Source organism: Mastigoproctus giganteus, chromosome 3 (genome assembly GCF_048544385.1).
Source record: "Mastigoproctus giganteus isolate SK-2022 chromosome 3, ASM4854438v1, whole genome shotgun sequence".
Lineage (NCBI taxonomy): Eukaryota > Metazoa > Arthropoda > Arachnida > Uropygi > Thelyphonidae > Mastigoproctus > Mastigoproctus giganteus.
In genome coordinates this window covers 153824405-153840470 of record NC_143577.1, presented here as the reverse complement: position 1 = coordinate 153840470, position 16066 = coordinate 153824405, and the positions used below count along the sequence as shown (strand labels likewise).

General features: G+C 38.8%; 1 protein-coding gene across 3 annotated transcripts in view; it reads left to right on the top strand.

Moving 5' to 3' along the window:
* The window catches only part of RabX4 (RAS oncogene family member RabX4), a 148727-nt gene that overhangs the window by 73832 nt on the left and 58829 nt on the right, over nt 1-16066 (top strand). For all 3 annotated transcript variants that reach the window (XM_090369455.1, XM_090369457.1, XM_090369456.1), the window contains exon 2: nt 2129-2189. In XM_090369455.1, the coding sequence (XP_090225581.1) occupies nt 2129-2189 (61 nt within the window). The remainder of the gene's footprint in view (nt 1-2128; nt 2190-16066) is intronic.

The following is a 16066-nucleotide window of genomic DNA, read 5'->3' as shown; positions in this document are numbered from 1 at the left end:
AGTTATCATGTTAGCGCGTACCTTTCAAGTACGCATACATGAATGTCCTTGAATATTCTGCAAAAGATACTGCAGACAATATAAGCACACGCTTTAGAGTATAACGTTGAGTTAATTAACGGAAGCATTTCAAAGAACAAAAGCCCGTCATCATTGATACGGTATCTGTGATCGTTATGTGTGGGAGCATTTCGTGTGAACATTAGACTATTTTAAAACGCCAGATAATGATTAAGATGCTAATCTTAAGTCGAGTATTTTCCGTTTTAAATTTCCATTATGCGTTTGTTGCTTTTACACGCACTTCTGTTATCAACTTAGCTGCTGTCCACTTCTGAGCATAAAATTATGCGGAGAAATTCTGAAAATGTATGACGCTATTATATTTTGTCTCAAGTGTGAAGCTGCAGCACGGGAGAATTAGAATAACAACACATCTGTTTCAAGGATGTGCTGCAAATTCGAAATATTTTCGCCAAATGTTTATTTGAATAATGGGTATTTTAATTATAAGATATTCCTTTTGCTTATGTTAAAATTCTTTAAATAAGGATGTCAATATCAACAACAACCCCAGGGGCTCACATCTGGTGAGTTATGGGCTTGGCACACCCAGGGTCCTGAGCTGGATATCATCATTCTTCTCTTTCTTTGTGATTCCCTTCTACTTCTGACTCTTGTTCCTCTCTCCTGATGCAGCATAAGCCCCAGGCTTCCTTGCACCATATGGCTAATAATAATAAATAATAATAAAAAAAAGAAGTGTAACGCAAGTTAAAGCCATGCTGTTCCTTTCATGGAATCACTCGCTTGCATTAGCTTTCCACTCGGCTCTCCATTACAGTGATGTCAAATGAGACCTAATTATTACGCATAATCCTTATATAGGAATAGGCACATTTTGGCCTCAGTTACCCTCGTGCCCTTAGTCATCCATATGATCACTCGCCTTTCATAACAGTGACTGGGGATTTCCTATTTGTAAAGGAGGCAATATTCAGTTTGTGCATTATAGTCGTCATCCTTAATGAGATCAGAAGGGCTGCAGTACCCTTTAAAGGACCGCTAACATGATGAAAACCTGAAAAATAAATCCCCTTCTTAAAAAACATTACAAATCATAGGATATACTTCCCCATGTGTCAAATTCGCTAAGAAAAATTCCTTTGCCTTCCATCCCCTTGGACAAGGGGATCTTCTACTGATGCAGCTGGTACTCCAGTTAGTATCACTGGGATCCACGACCACAGCCTACGTTTCAGACTAACGCCATAGGAATCCGGAGTGTTTGCCGTGTGCTGCGACCCATTGAAATTCTGAAAGATGATGGTATTCTGGTGGTTGAGGGGAACCAACTTCAACCACCACTTTGGCCTCTGCTTCGACAAGGATTCTAGTATGGCTCGCTCAGGGTTGTCTAGTGGGATTGCCTGCGAGTATCAACCGTGGTTTCAGAGCAATTACAACTTAATGTGGATTTCGTCCCGACAAATAAACTCTAGACTGAATGGTACAGATGGAAACCAACATCCGGGACGCTTTCGTCAAAGAAGAGCACGTTGTGTAAGCAGCACTGATATTAGTATTTAGTAGAGGTAAACGATGCGAGAAAACAAGCTCGCATCAACCAAAAAAAAAAAAAATGTTGATCTTCTGTCTCCTCACAATTTCAGATGCAAAAACTGTCTCACCTTGCTTCTGTCAAGCACCTATTTATTTTTGAAAGGGTACGTCTATTAGCATTTTTTTTTTTTCTGTAGCAACTGGGTACCAAAAACCACTCACCCTGAAACACATGCCGACATATCGAATAAAAACCAGAGAAACATTTCATTTCCTAAGATTAGATCACTATTGCAAGTTATAACGCTATCTTGTGACAAATTCTGAATAATCGCTTCTTGCTTACAAAATCATAAGTTAGGCGCCATGTAGTCAACATGTACTTCAAATGGTTGTTTTTATCATATACTGTACTTAGAGTTTGTTGTGTTAATGGCTTTTTCCTGTATTTTCTTTTATCCGATACGTCTTTGTGTATTGTGCAGTTTAGCATGCAGTTTAGCAACCTAGATAGCCTTGGCTGTGATGTGTGTTGATACTTAATAAGCTTAATATTGTTTTCCAGGTATCGACTTTAAACAGAAGATTATCAATTTGGACGGAATGCCTGTGAAACTACAGATATGGTAAGCAGGTTTTCCAGAAACGATTCCTTTCATATCTTGATGTCAAACATAATTGCAGTGCCAAAAAAATAATTTAAAATTCATAAAAATAGAGCAGCAAAAAAGTAATAAAAATAACAAACAAAATAATAATCATAAACGTAAGCTCTGTATGTAGCTACATGCAGTATTACGAAGTATTATTTTTCTTTTTTAATCTCCAAATTAAATTCAATGGCAGGCTAAAAAAAAAAACCGCTAATGGCAATTTAATTGTAGTTCAAATTTATGGGAATTGAAAATCAATTTTTAATTTAAATAATTAAATACTGGGTAGGAAGGTTTTACATTCATTTTTAAAATTTACTCACACGTGGCGGTGACGCTATTAGTTTACTTGTAAATGTGGCGTCTTCTTTACATGAGTGGGCCAAGATCGAGAAGCTCCCAGTATGAGTTTTTTTTAATGCTAAGAGTAAAACTTTTAGAAAAACATAGAATAAAATAACAGCGTATTGAAGTATGCATGTTCAAAACAAATTTTTTAGTACTGGGTACAATTTTTCCATAAGAAAAATGTAAATGAATTTGAATGAATTCATTTGAGTTAATGAATTTAATTACAGCTTCGTCGTGTTTATCCAGGATTCCATTGCAGTACCATGGCTCTTTAGTAAGTCGCAGAAGGTCATTGCCACAATAAAGCGAGTATTCCATAAAACTATTCACAACATTAAAACATTGGTCACGAAATTTTAGCATAACCTTCTTGTATCCTTCATCTAAATGTTTCAACTTTGGTTTTTGGACACGCACACTAACTGAAATGCGTCGTTTTGATGACGATAATCAAGGGATAGAAACGCTGCAAGCCTGGTTAGATATGAAGAGCACACAGTATTTGAAAGATAGAAATTTTGAAACGCTTGTATTAAATGACTGGAATTGAGTTAAAAATCACAATTAGTGGTAGTCGAAACTTTCATATTTCTTTTAATGAATTTGGATGAATAACAAAATTCAGTTATAGCTACTAATGTCACACTAGTGCAGTTTTAGAGACAGTTTGTTTAAGAAGCAACAGTTGATCAGACGCAAGCGTCATACTGGATGTTAACGATCCAAAATACTTGCGCTGGTAGTAATACCATTTTGCATCGTAATCTAAAATTTAAATTTAATGTGGATTTAAAACACACCGAATCCTTGTTGATTGTATCTCAGAAACAAGAAAAAAAAAGTGTAAAAGGAAAGCCTATTGATGTAAGCAAATAAACTTAACACGAGAAATAAAAATACTCAAGTGATCTGGAATAGTTCAAAGATGAGCGAAATTGAGCGCAATGTGAAAAAGGGAAGAGAAAGAATAGGTCACCAACTCCTTTCAGAAGAACAAGTCCCTGCTGCTGTATGAAAAGTTTTAACAGTTAATTTTCCTCCCTCTGATTGTTCCGTGTGGCGAGTCATACCCACTGAGGTATAATTACGAGGCGGTGTTTCTCAATATTTTTCTTGCGGCAATTCATCTAGCCGATACCTCATACCCTCAAAACAATCCATTCAAGGCCAGATAGAAAGTAACTAAGTACTTTCCGTAATGATTCTGATTTATTCATTAAACACCGGAAATTATCGCGACCCACTAAGCCACAGATTGCGACATGGTGGGTGAGAAAGCTGGCTTAGAGAAATGGCCAGTTGCACACATCTGAAAAGGGCACAGAGTTTAAATAATAACGCATGACTTGGTCCACTGTACTAAATAAATGAAGCTGTTTAACTGGTAACGCAAGTTTTGTGTCAGTTTGTAGTAAAGGCGACCGGGATTGATTGGAACGTGTGTGTGTGTTTTTTTTTTTTTTTTTTTTTTTGGCCCTTGCCGAGAAGACAGTGATTCTCCCCTCCTTTATAGAGAAAACTACTTTAGGAAAGCATAAGAAATTAAATTTTTTTAAAGGTAACGTAGAGCTACCCGTTTAGAAATTGAAAAATATATAAATTCCAATTACATGACTGTTAATAAGATTTGAACATAAAATTCCCTTAATTCTAAACAACTAAAATCAAACAAGCAAATTTCAAAATATAAACAGTGATTTATAAGCATACTTAACGTATAAATAACAAGGTAGAGCAAACACAGGTCATACAGATCACCTATAACGACTCTGGATTAAATATTTAACTTCAAAAGGAATTGCGATGTTAGAAGTAAATTCGAATCAAGTGCGTCTAAAAGAAAAAGGATTAGGTGAATTGCAGAAGAAAAATCACAAATTTAGCGGACCTTCTGAAGTGCTGATAGAAATCAGCTTGAAATTTCCAATGGTGTATTTAAATACGAGCACTGGAAAATGAATGAAATCTTTTTTGAAAAATATTACATTTGCGAGCATATGTGCCGTATTTCGCATCACGGCTACAGGGCCAGGAGGAATGGGGAACTGTAGATGTGCATTCATAAATGAATTAAACGAACCTTCATCACTAAAGGTTGGTTGTTGTAAGGTTTCAGGCGCATCAGCAACTTAGGCCATATTGCGCCATATATTATGTGTTGTCTGGCTGTAAATTTTCACTAGAGATACGTTAGGTCAACGGTGGGAAAAATGCCAAAACAAGACGCTTGTGCAAGGATCGGATCTCATGGATATGAACAAAGTGAATTTTAAAAATGTTCCACGGGTGTTGATCAGATGAACTGATTATCCAGTGAGTGACTCTCAACGATGTATAATATTCAAGGAATTACAATTTCTTCTGAGTGATAAAGAACGCCCATCACAATAAATTAAAAACAAATGGTGAGAAACAGAATTGACGTTTGCTGGTATAATCAAAATCTAAGAACTATTTATTCTTAGATTTTGATGATTAACTGCCCTGCAGGCTTTGTCATTTATGAGGTATACAGCCTTCGCCCACAGTGCTTTTCCGAGTTCAGCAGATGCTATGTTCTCTTTTGCTGTATTCCAAGCCGCATTGACATTAGATGTAATGATCTGGCTGATGCTGTGGCCAAATCTGCCACTTTCCTTGTTTACTATCGCCTGTCATTCCCCTATACTGCAGGAAATGCTATTGTATATTGCCGTTATTATTGTACTAGGGTTTTAGAAGCATCAGCAACTAAGACCATATTGCTCCTTTTATACTGTCTGTTAATTGTGTGGGTTCTGTGGTCGACTTTCTGTTTGCTGGACGGAAAACCAGAATTTCCGGGAGGAAAAAACCATGCTATCCTCAACTGATACCGACTAACTCAGCCACGCTATGAAAAAGGCCCATAAAAATTCCTCACGTCGTCGACGGAACTCGAACTCTGGTCTTTTACACCCGGTATGGGGAGGCGGCGATTCTTCCAACTATGCTACCCACGAGGGCCTGTATATTGCCAATGGCATTCCAGTGGCATTGGGAATATAGTTACTTTGCGGATTATAAATGGATTATCTGCCCAAGCCAAGAATCTTCCCAATGGCAAAGTTCTTCGCATGGACAGACTTAAGGCTGTAATTAATCAGTAACATTCCAGTCAGCACAAGGTTCGAAGATAAGGAATTGTTCTTTCTCGGCTTCGCATACGACATAGTGATCTTATGCTTTGTTTCCTGGGGAAGAGTTCCACTCCACCTCCTTTTTTGTCCTGTCGGGAGCAGAGAATCACGTTGTAGCCAGCCGACACGGCGTATGGAAAATCCTCCTCATTTCGGTCAAGCCGAAATGAGGTGATTTTCCTCCTGATGTGCTCTGTTATGCAGAGCACATAAAAATCGTGTGAGAGTAAAAGCTCTTCTACAGTTTCAAGCTTGTTATCGATGCTACGGGCATTCTGATAGAATATAGAGAGGCTATTATGTCTGGGGATATTCCTTAGTACCCTCTGCGGTCTTTTTCTGTCTGTTCTGGAGGGGTTGCTTTGAGATATCCTAAAAGGAATTATTGTGCTTCCATCTATGATTTCAGTAAGTCAGCTAGCGGGGTTGACTGGACGCTAAATGTGACCGTTGCAACATTCTGTGCATCTGAAGTTTGGTGGGGGGGGTAAGGATTGAAAGTGGGGCCTGATGAAGAGCCCTCGGGGCCAAGTGGATGGCTGACACAAGATTTTGTATTGGGTTCTGTTGCAGTATAATCTGAAAGATGAATAGGCCATTTTGTGGGTAGTTGGTATACATCAACAGATATGTTCAAATTACCTTTTATGCCATTTTTAACTTGCTCAGCGGTTGTATGTGGAGCCAATCGTGAAATGAATAGGCTTTTGTGAGTGGGTTGTTGATCGACGTGTGCTGCGTTGCCACTAGTGTTGAGCCAAGTAGTTGGGGCTATCCCAGTTATATGTGATCTTCGCGATCTCTTGTTTCTTCGTGTCTGCGGTATTGTCCTTGCCTCTTGGGTTTTGCGATTTTCCTTCATTGTGTTTCCTCTGGATACGTGAGGGGACGGCCCAGCGATAACCGCAACCTAGGAGTGGGGGGGGCAAGGTCAGTATGACGTTGAGTTTCCTGACAGTTTTTAATAACAGAATTGGGATAAATGGTAGGCGTCATCATGGATCTATCCAAGGCTTGATTCAGTGTGTTGAGTTGGTGTTGGTGTGCATGTTCGGCCTGTTGTAAAGAGAGCTAGGGGATTTACACTTACAACGTTACTTTCATCAGTTGATTCCTCATAGGTTTCTTTTTTATTCCGCTTTGGGTTCTTTGTCAGTGCGGAAATCTGATTGTATGCAATTACATCATTCTCCTTATGTGTCATCCAACCACCCTGTTTGACTGGCGTTCGTGTTGGGCTGTAGTGAATGGTAAGTTTTTATTCATTTCATAGGTGGGCACAGAAGAGGTGAACGCGAGTCCTACACATTGGCCAGGCTTCGAAGTGATACAATTCATAGTCATGCTCTTAAGTTCTTCGAGTTGGCTCTTTTGAGATACTTCTTGCAGGATCTCTGTTTTGCGCCCGTAGGAACTGGTTTTCAGTGAAGAGGTCAGTGATGCATTCAAAAATCCTTTCCATCTTGCCTAACGTAATCCTTGTATTATGTGTTTGTAGGGCTGTGATAGGTCTCGTGTGTTCAGTGATGATGTCTGCGAGGCTTCTACTTATTAACCCGTTGGTTATTACTTGGTCAGTATTGGCCATTAGGCTTTCAGGCATAATAGGTTTTGTGTTGGACCCATTACAAGCAATTTCTGTTCCGTTTTCGCTAGTAACCTCTCTCTGCAAGCCACTTTTGAGAATGATCATGGAGACATTCCGATACATGGAGACATGTCCATACCCACTGCAACAAGCTAAACTGAACTGCACACTGCAAGGGAAATCGTAGAGCCTCAACGCTATACAGCAGATAGTGCATTACAAATAAAGAAACAACTCAGAAGCACAGACAGACCAGCGTGCATGCTATAACCGAAGGAAAAATCTGCAAGACAGTACCGCACTTCCATCACCCTTACTAACGCTGATCTACAAACAGGATACAAATCAATATATGTAGAGCAACCAGTCACTTCTTCGTTTACCTGCAAATGTAACCGGCGGCAAAACTCACAGAAGATCCGTATATTCGTTTAGCCCAAATGCAGCTTGACAGCGAATACCACCTCAGCAATGAGGATACCAGGCGACTGCACTGCATAGAAAAGGACAGCGCATCTACAAGCCGGTGGGAAAACAGCAGCTGCATATATTTTTAGCCAGGACTCCCAGTTTTCATTACCTGAGCGAAAGTTGACCAATATCCAGCTTGTAGTAACTATCTCTGGGCAGACGTTGTGGCTCTGCCTCTCCGTTTCTCAAAAGGTGATTGCTCTACCGCATTTACGCTACTTGCTCTACCTAGTCATCAGCTTTACAAGGCACGAAATAGAGCTAATAATAAGTACTTCCTCGACATCAAGTCAGTCGGCCACTGTAAAAGTGTCTCTTCATCGGTTTCTGTTGTAGCCTAATTGTCCAGCTCGTTATGATGATCAGTCTTTAGGATGTGATGCTTGTGCTCATCTGTAGACAATGTCTTTTCATCGGTTTCTGCTGTAGCCAACTTGCCAGGTTGTTTCACCAGTCAGCTACAGCACAACAAATGCCCATTGCACGGAACGGTTGATTTGTAATGTGAATATGAAATTTGTATTGTAAATAACTGTCTATATAATATTTATTTTCAGTGGAAAATAAATTTAGTAACGATGCCTTTACTGGTGTAAAGGCATCGTTTTAATTGTATCTCATATTGTGGGTGCCTTCACAACGAGATAGCCGGTATTGCTCTACTAGAGAAGAATTATTTATTTGAAGTAGTGCAATACAATTAAAACGATGCCTTTACACCACATACGTAGTTCAAATTTATGGGTAAACTATTGTGTATCTACACCGTTATTATTTAGTTAATTACCTAAACCAATAAGAAATTATGCGTTGTGCATTTTGTTCGTGGAACTTACTCAGCATCCAGAATTGAAATGGATGCCTGCGACCTCAAGAAGTTAGAACACTCAACAAACTGGCCGATGAGTGTAAAAAAATTCGCTCATTCTACAATTCGGTAAAAAATTATCGGAAAGCAGATGATTTTTGCATCGGTTTTCAAAAAGCATCAAGCAACCCAAAACCTATTCACACAGATGGCAGCTGACTACTTTTCCGTAATGTTTTCAATAATACGAATTTCAGTGACTCGACTACATGGCCCTCCATCCATCCTTTAACCCCTCGTTTCATAATGTTATCGGAAAATCAGAACTACTGATTTGTCACTGTTCCCATAAGGCCCCCTTGTTATTAAGAGCAAAGGCATACTACCTACTACAAATATAGTCCAGAAGTATGGCCGGCATCAAAAGACAACTGTGCTTTTCTCAATCTGCAGAACTATTCAGACTTCACCAAGAATCAGGCCTCTACCAACGTATACAGTAGTGAAAATGATTCCAACCAACAGGTTCTTTCAGAACGCTAAGTCTATCCGCAATAAACTGGATGTAACTGACCATCTCCTCTCGAACACCTTTGAGGTTATATACATCACAGAGACATGGATAAAGAAAGACCAAGAATCTCACCCCTGTGTAGTCCCAACAGATTTCTATCTGTACAGAACCTCCAGAGATGATCGCAAAGGAGGCGGAGCCATCATCCTCTTAAATAGGAACACTTGTCCTTTGTCTTCTATGCTGATAGTAGCACACAGCAGTTTGATGCAGTACTTGTTACACTAAAATGGCGTTGTTCCCTAGTGTACACGGCTTCCATATATGTGCCACCTCTCCTGAATCTACAGATTATAGACGGGTTAATCAACTGACTCATCAACCACCTCCACGCATCAGCCTACCATATCGTTTATGGGGACTTCAATCTTCTAACCGCACTTGATGACCTCAGTTGATAATTGAAAGCTCTCTTCAAGACTTCAAATATGACCCCCAAAAACCAACACGTGGATCCCAATACTTGACATGGTATGTGCTTCCTTTACAGATGTTGTTGAGGAATGCGCAGGGAAGAGCACTTTCATCTTGATCACGACCCCATCATCCCTTTCAGCATACCCATGCCTAACTTCAGTAAGTCCACTAAAAGTATAGAAAAAAATTATAAGAGGACTTAAATATCTGAAAATTAAATATCTTGCCCCTTGTGCTGAAACAGCCTCAGCCATTTCGTTGAACTGTCTTCAGTATCGTGATTTCAGCCTAGCAATAAATCTTCTAACTAAATTGATCCAAACAGTTTCCAGCTGCCTCCAAGAAAATCATCATCATTGCATATTTTAAAGTCTGGTGGACCCTATCGTTGAATTATTTAACACTCTTTTCTACCGAGGGCACGTGAGAACTGTGAAACTATTTTAACCATTCATATTTTTATCTACTGTCCCGTTTTACCAATTTACCACTTATATATCTTACCGACTTTATTAATCTGGCTGAACCGTTTGCCCTCAGCCAGATTTAGACGACAGAAACAATATGTCTGACTTTTTACACTTCATTAATTTATAACCACGTATTTGAATTTACATTTATCTTTTTCTCGTATTTACTTCTTTAAACGTGCTAACCTGTTAAGAGGTTACCAAATATTTTTTTATGTTTATTATTTATCTTGACTTGGCGCATTATGGCCTTAGCTGCCAATGCGCTATTAAACACCAAATAACCAACCAACCAACCCCATCACTGAATAGTAGTTTTTATACCAAGTAGCTTCTTCACACTAAGTGGAATCAGTCTGGTAATGTGTAAGATAGAATTGCTTTCTTGCGCTGCAGAGTCGTTTTCAATAGACAGAGAAAGCTGCAGCCGTCAAGGAGCATTTAGAAGAAAACCTCAAGAAATGAAAAACATGTGCATAATTCCCGCACACCAGCAGCATAGTTATGGATTGACTTTGACCAATGGATGAATTACATAGCTAGATTCTTCAGTCGGCCGGAGGCCCCAGTCTGCTACTACTTCATGAGAATGTTCATCTGATGTCCCATTAGACACAGTGAGGTTAACCAAGCAGCAAATAATCACTGCATTGTAGCAGTCGGGGATAAGGCATCCCCGACTGTTACAATGGGGCATGATAAGATTTTTGCCTTTGCCCTTACCTTGCTGATACCTTAACTACAGTATTTAATAAAATCATCTCCAACCCCACTTTCCTCCTCTGTGGAATCATTACACAATAATAGCCCTACCAAAATCTCAAGCAGTCAGTACCGACCAGTAGCCTGTTCTTAAAGTCTCTTTTCAAAGCTTTTGGAGACAGTCTTGTTTTCAGTCTCTGGAAGATCTCCATCATCAACCTAGCTGTCACTACTTTTGCCTTCCAGTCCTTCGAGCTTTTGAGGAAAGAGGCCTCCGTAGCCGAGTGGTCAGGAGCGGCAGTGCAGTAGCACACGCTCCTTGAGTAGACCGGGATTCAAGCCCCTGACCTAAATACGGTTGATTTTTCCAACCCGCACTGTACCACCGTAGCAGATTATGGTCCATTTCCCTCAACATGAATTGTTGAGGAGGCTTCCATCCTGCAGTGGGTTGATAATGGCTGCAGTTTACCTACCTTGACCTGCAAGCAGCCTTCGATACCATTCACATCCCGATAGTATTCACACGTCTTGGAACAATATTTTGATATCCATGGGGTTGCGTTGTGTGTTCATTAGTGCCCTTCTTCACAACATAACCGTAGGCTACCAGAGGAAGCTCTGAAACAACCAACTATCTCGACTGCAGCATAGTTTCTAGTGCAGTATGCAGGCTATAAAATGATAGAACGAAATTACAGAAAATAAGTTAGTAAATGTATGCAGTGCGTTACCAACTGTTAATTTATAAATAAAAAAAAAAAGAGCAAAAGGCAAACGACTTATGTGCGAACTGAACATTTCGTTTCTGTGCATCCGCCATATTGTCTATTCATTCCTCCAGTCAGCACACGGGAACAAACATAATGCCCAGTGCTTCAGCTACAACGCACGTTATATTGAGATCTTTTGTATGAAAAAATAAATAAAATTTCCGAAAATCAAAAAAAAAAAAAAAAAAACTGAACGAGGGAACTTATTTTTTTCACAAACTTATCGTGGATAATCAAAAAAAAAACCAGCTAAACTGCCGTGTTTATCCTTTGTTTATGTATCAATCATATATAAACTAATTGGTTTTTAGGAGCATCGGCGACTAAGGGCATGTGGCTCCGTGTATATTGTTTTTAAATTTCGTATGTGCTGAGGTCGGTTTTCTGGAAACAGACTTTCCGAGAGAAAAAAAAAAAACATGCTACCTTCGCCTGAGACTAACTCAGACACGTTGTGAAAAAAAGCCCATAAAAATTCCTCCCATTATCGACCAGATTCGAACTCGGGTCTTTCCATCCGGTGTGGGGAGAACGGTGAGCCTACCAACTGTGCTACCCACGAGGGCCATATATAAAGTACATAAACATTAAAACGGGGAACAAAAAGTACTGTACTTAAGGTTCAGGTAGTAATCTGTACCAAAGTCATCGTTACCAGATGCGAGAAAAGAGCTGTAAAAACTAAATGTACTACTACTACTCCTCATCCTCTTCTCTGCGTGAGCGTAGAACAAGAGGTCTGGTGGAAATGTTATCCGACCAGTATTTTAGCAACAAAGTTAAACTTTTGGAAAGTAATTTGAATCTTTCTTCGCACTTTCCGCCTTCTTGGAATCTCGGGGCGTACCACGTTTGAAGCCACCATCTGTGTGAGCTACATTCTCAGACTGACTTCCCAAAGTTTATTTTGATAGGAAAACCGAACTTTCTATGTCCACGTGAGCGTTGTAAAGAGATGGAAAGATGAGACCAAGTTTTCTAAGGCTCACTTGGAAAAAAAAGAAACTGTGTACGTGGTTCCGAGTAGCTCGCGTGCATTAGATGATATCAGTTTCCAAAGTGCTGCCAGCATCTCTTATCCGTGGAATTCTTTATCGGCAGAACAGGAGCAGTCTGCCTAAGCTGTCGTGCCACGAAGTACAGGTTACGGCAAACAAATGGCTACGAGGCTTAATGAAAGGGATGCCGACGCAATGCTCGTGCAGCTTATTTATGAGCTTGTTCGGTTAGGTAAGGAAACTGTTTTTGCAATATTGATTTTTCTATATCTTTTAAGCTCTTTTTGTTGCCTAACAGCGATTTTTAATCTGCGTAGCTAAATTCACTCGATATTTGATTATTAGAGGCCATCTTTATGTCCTTTAATAATCAATCCTTTAATCGATTCTGTTTAGATGTATCACACTTATCGTCAGCGGCCTCAATATGCAGCCGTTCTTTTTCTCACACATCACCTGATCAGAATTCACTGTTTTTGATACAATAGTTAAAGAGCCCTGAAAAGTGTATTAACTGTTAATAGCAAATATTGGAATAAATTTGCGAAGCAATCAAATTCCGCTTCCGTTCGATATTTTTTGCGACATTTCAATTCTCTAATACACCCAAAGAAAAACATATGCTACAAATTGAATCAACCACAAATTTTATCGATCATAAAACTTACCCATCAGTTTTTTTAAACGAACTTAGTGACATATTTTACACTGTAATTCTATTTTTAGTAGTGAGAAATTCTTCCAGGAGTAACCCGAATATAAAAAATACGATATGCAATATCCGCTTTTAACATTCGCTAAGAACGAAATCACTGCAAAGCCGAATTAAGGTTCAGATTCGATTTATCTCTTCAAAGGCATTTCCCGAATATGTATATCAATATTTAATATTACATAGTGTAAGATTAACATTTTACATATCCGTGTACACATTCATACGACGATTTTCATTAAATTGTATTCTTATTACCTGAAGTCGCAAAATAGTTAAATATGCATTATTTAACTATTTTGCACATTTCATCAAAATCCTCCACCTTTGCTTTGAAATACTGAATGCTTCACTATACCACTTGGAAATACACACAAATAAGACATAGTGCTCGGGTCCAAGTCCAGGACGGAAGAATTTTTATTTAGATATGTAGTTTCGAACCAAGACTGAAATAAGTCACATTCTTCTTTTTTATTAAAAAAAAAAAAAAAAAAAAGAAATGGAAAGCGGATTCATTAGTTCTACTGAGAATTTGTTTATTTAGTTACTAGCTTGGCATTCTGCGTTACACCGATCCTGTTACTCTCCATTAAAAAAGAGCAAAAGAGGTCTGCGTGAAAACGTTTTTCATATTCGCTGCAAATGGGTCTCTTTAAATGAATAAGTTATACGGGACAGAGAGAGCGTAACACTGCCAACGAATTACTTCAACGCATTTCTGCAGGCGTGAGTATTGCCACTAAGCGATCTAGTCTACCATTAGCAGCAGAGACAACGAATGTGAAACGTACATCACATTTTCAATTTGGTCCTTGGCGCCAAGCGATTTTCTGTGCCCTTGACAAAGCGATCACAAAGCTCATATTTTTATTAACTTCCAAATTCTAGTTTTCCTAGAACTAAACCAGACTTGCACTTTCCAAGCTGTAACGAGAGGAAGGCCACCTTTCTTTTTTCTACTCTTCTTAAATTTTGTGAATGAGTTATGCCATTGCTAAAGCTATTGAAAAACTGCTAACGCTAGTAATCTTAACCGTGGCAACCAAGTGGGACTGTAAACTTTGAGGAAATGCCCTCATTCCCAAGAGCTGTCATGAATTTTGACCCACTTTTTTCCTCTAGATCCCTCGAGCTTATCACCTCACTTGGACCAACTTTACCATGACGCCAGTCCCTCTAAGAGAATAAGAAATATCAATAATCAATCTTGATTATTGATATCAAGATTATCGAATAAGAAGAGAGAAGCGTTCTTTCTCTTCTCCACATAGGGCTGACAGCAGATGACCCTCCTATGTGTGAGTACAGCAACACCATTTCAATGCTTTGTTCACATTCTAATCAATTAATTGTTCTCGTTTTATTCGTGCCCAATCAATTAATTTATATAATTATATTCAAATAACTCACATTAATTTATAAAACTTAAACTATAATTTTACCCTTTATTTTAATTTTATTGCATTCTGATATGGGTTATTTGTTCATAGATATTACCAAGAATGAGCATTCTGACCTGGCTGTGGCTTCAACAGCCAATGCGTTATAAAAATTCAATAACCCACCAACCACCTTTCACCAAAAATTTTCATCAGAATGAGTGGTGAATATTTTTAATTTGCTGTGGCTATACACATTTTTTTTTTCTTTCTTTTTAATTTGAAATCTGCTCTCCCCCACCGGATGACTTTCTCTGTCTTGAGGGTATGAAGAGTGTAAAATAGTGGAAAACTGTGTTGACGCAAAATTAAGGAATTGAATCCTGAAATGTAATTTACTGAAGACCCACTTTTCTGCGTGTATTTTCCAATATGCATTTTTGTATTTCACTTCTATCATTTTCGGTGTTTTATTTCTCACTCTAACTTACGTTTCCACTGTCTCTGTTTTTTTTTACAAAACAAACCTGTGTGGCTACACTGGCAGAGAAAGTGACCTTTGTGTCACCCCGCAACACACACGCGCACCAAAACTTTCTCCAGATTGCCGCCTACGAGCATGTTCGTGATATCGGGCAAATCGCCTGGAACAGAGTGTTGTTTTAGAACTAATAAATGCACGTGGAGATTGCGTTTGTGAACGTGCAGAAAATATAGATTTCAATTTGCTGTTCCGATGAGTCCTGAGTAAAATCATTTCTGTTGTATCGAATGAAAAAGGGGCGCAGTAGAAGCCTAACTATCGAAGTTCGATGTCGTAAAGTCTCCACCACTCAGATAAACCATTTAGATAAAATCTTAAGAAACACTTCCAAGATAGCGAAAATAATGACAGAAATTTCAGTTCACACGCATGAACTCCTACAAAAGTACTAAGAAACTGGAAGAGAAGTTTTAACGAGTGTCATTAAATCGCTTCGAACATTGCATAACAAACTATACTCCCAGAGGCAAAATTCTTGACATGGACAGAATGCAAATAAACTAAAGCAGATCAAGCATGCAATCAAGCAATGGCAGTCCAGTCTACGCCAGATCCGAAGGGAAGTTGTTCTGCTCGGCTCTGCATAGGTGACAGTCATCTGACACTCTTTTCTGCTGAGGACTAATGACCCGCCTCGTGTGCGAATTGTGAAAATGTTTTTCATAATTCATATTTTTATGGAATTTCCTCCTGTTTTTACCATCGCACGTTGTTTATGTTTTTTACGCTTTTTATTAATCTGGCTGAACCGTTTACTCCAGTCAGATTATAGATGACAGAGGCAATATGTCTGACGTTTTAAACTTTCTACACGCCATTAATTTAAATTATATTTTTGATATATATTTACTTCTTTTTACGTGGTAACCGGGTTAAAAGTAACCAGATTTATTTTTTTAATG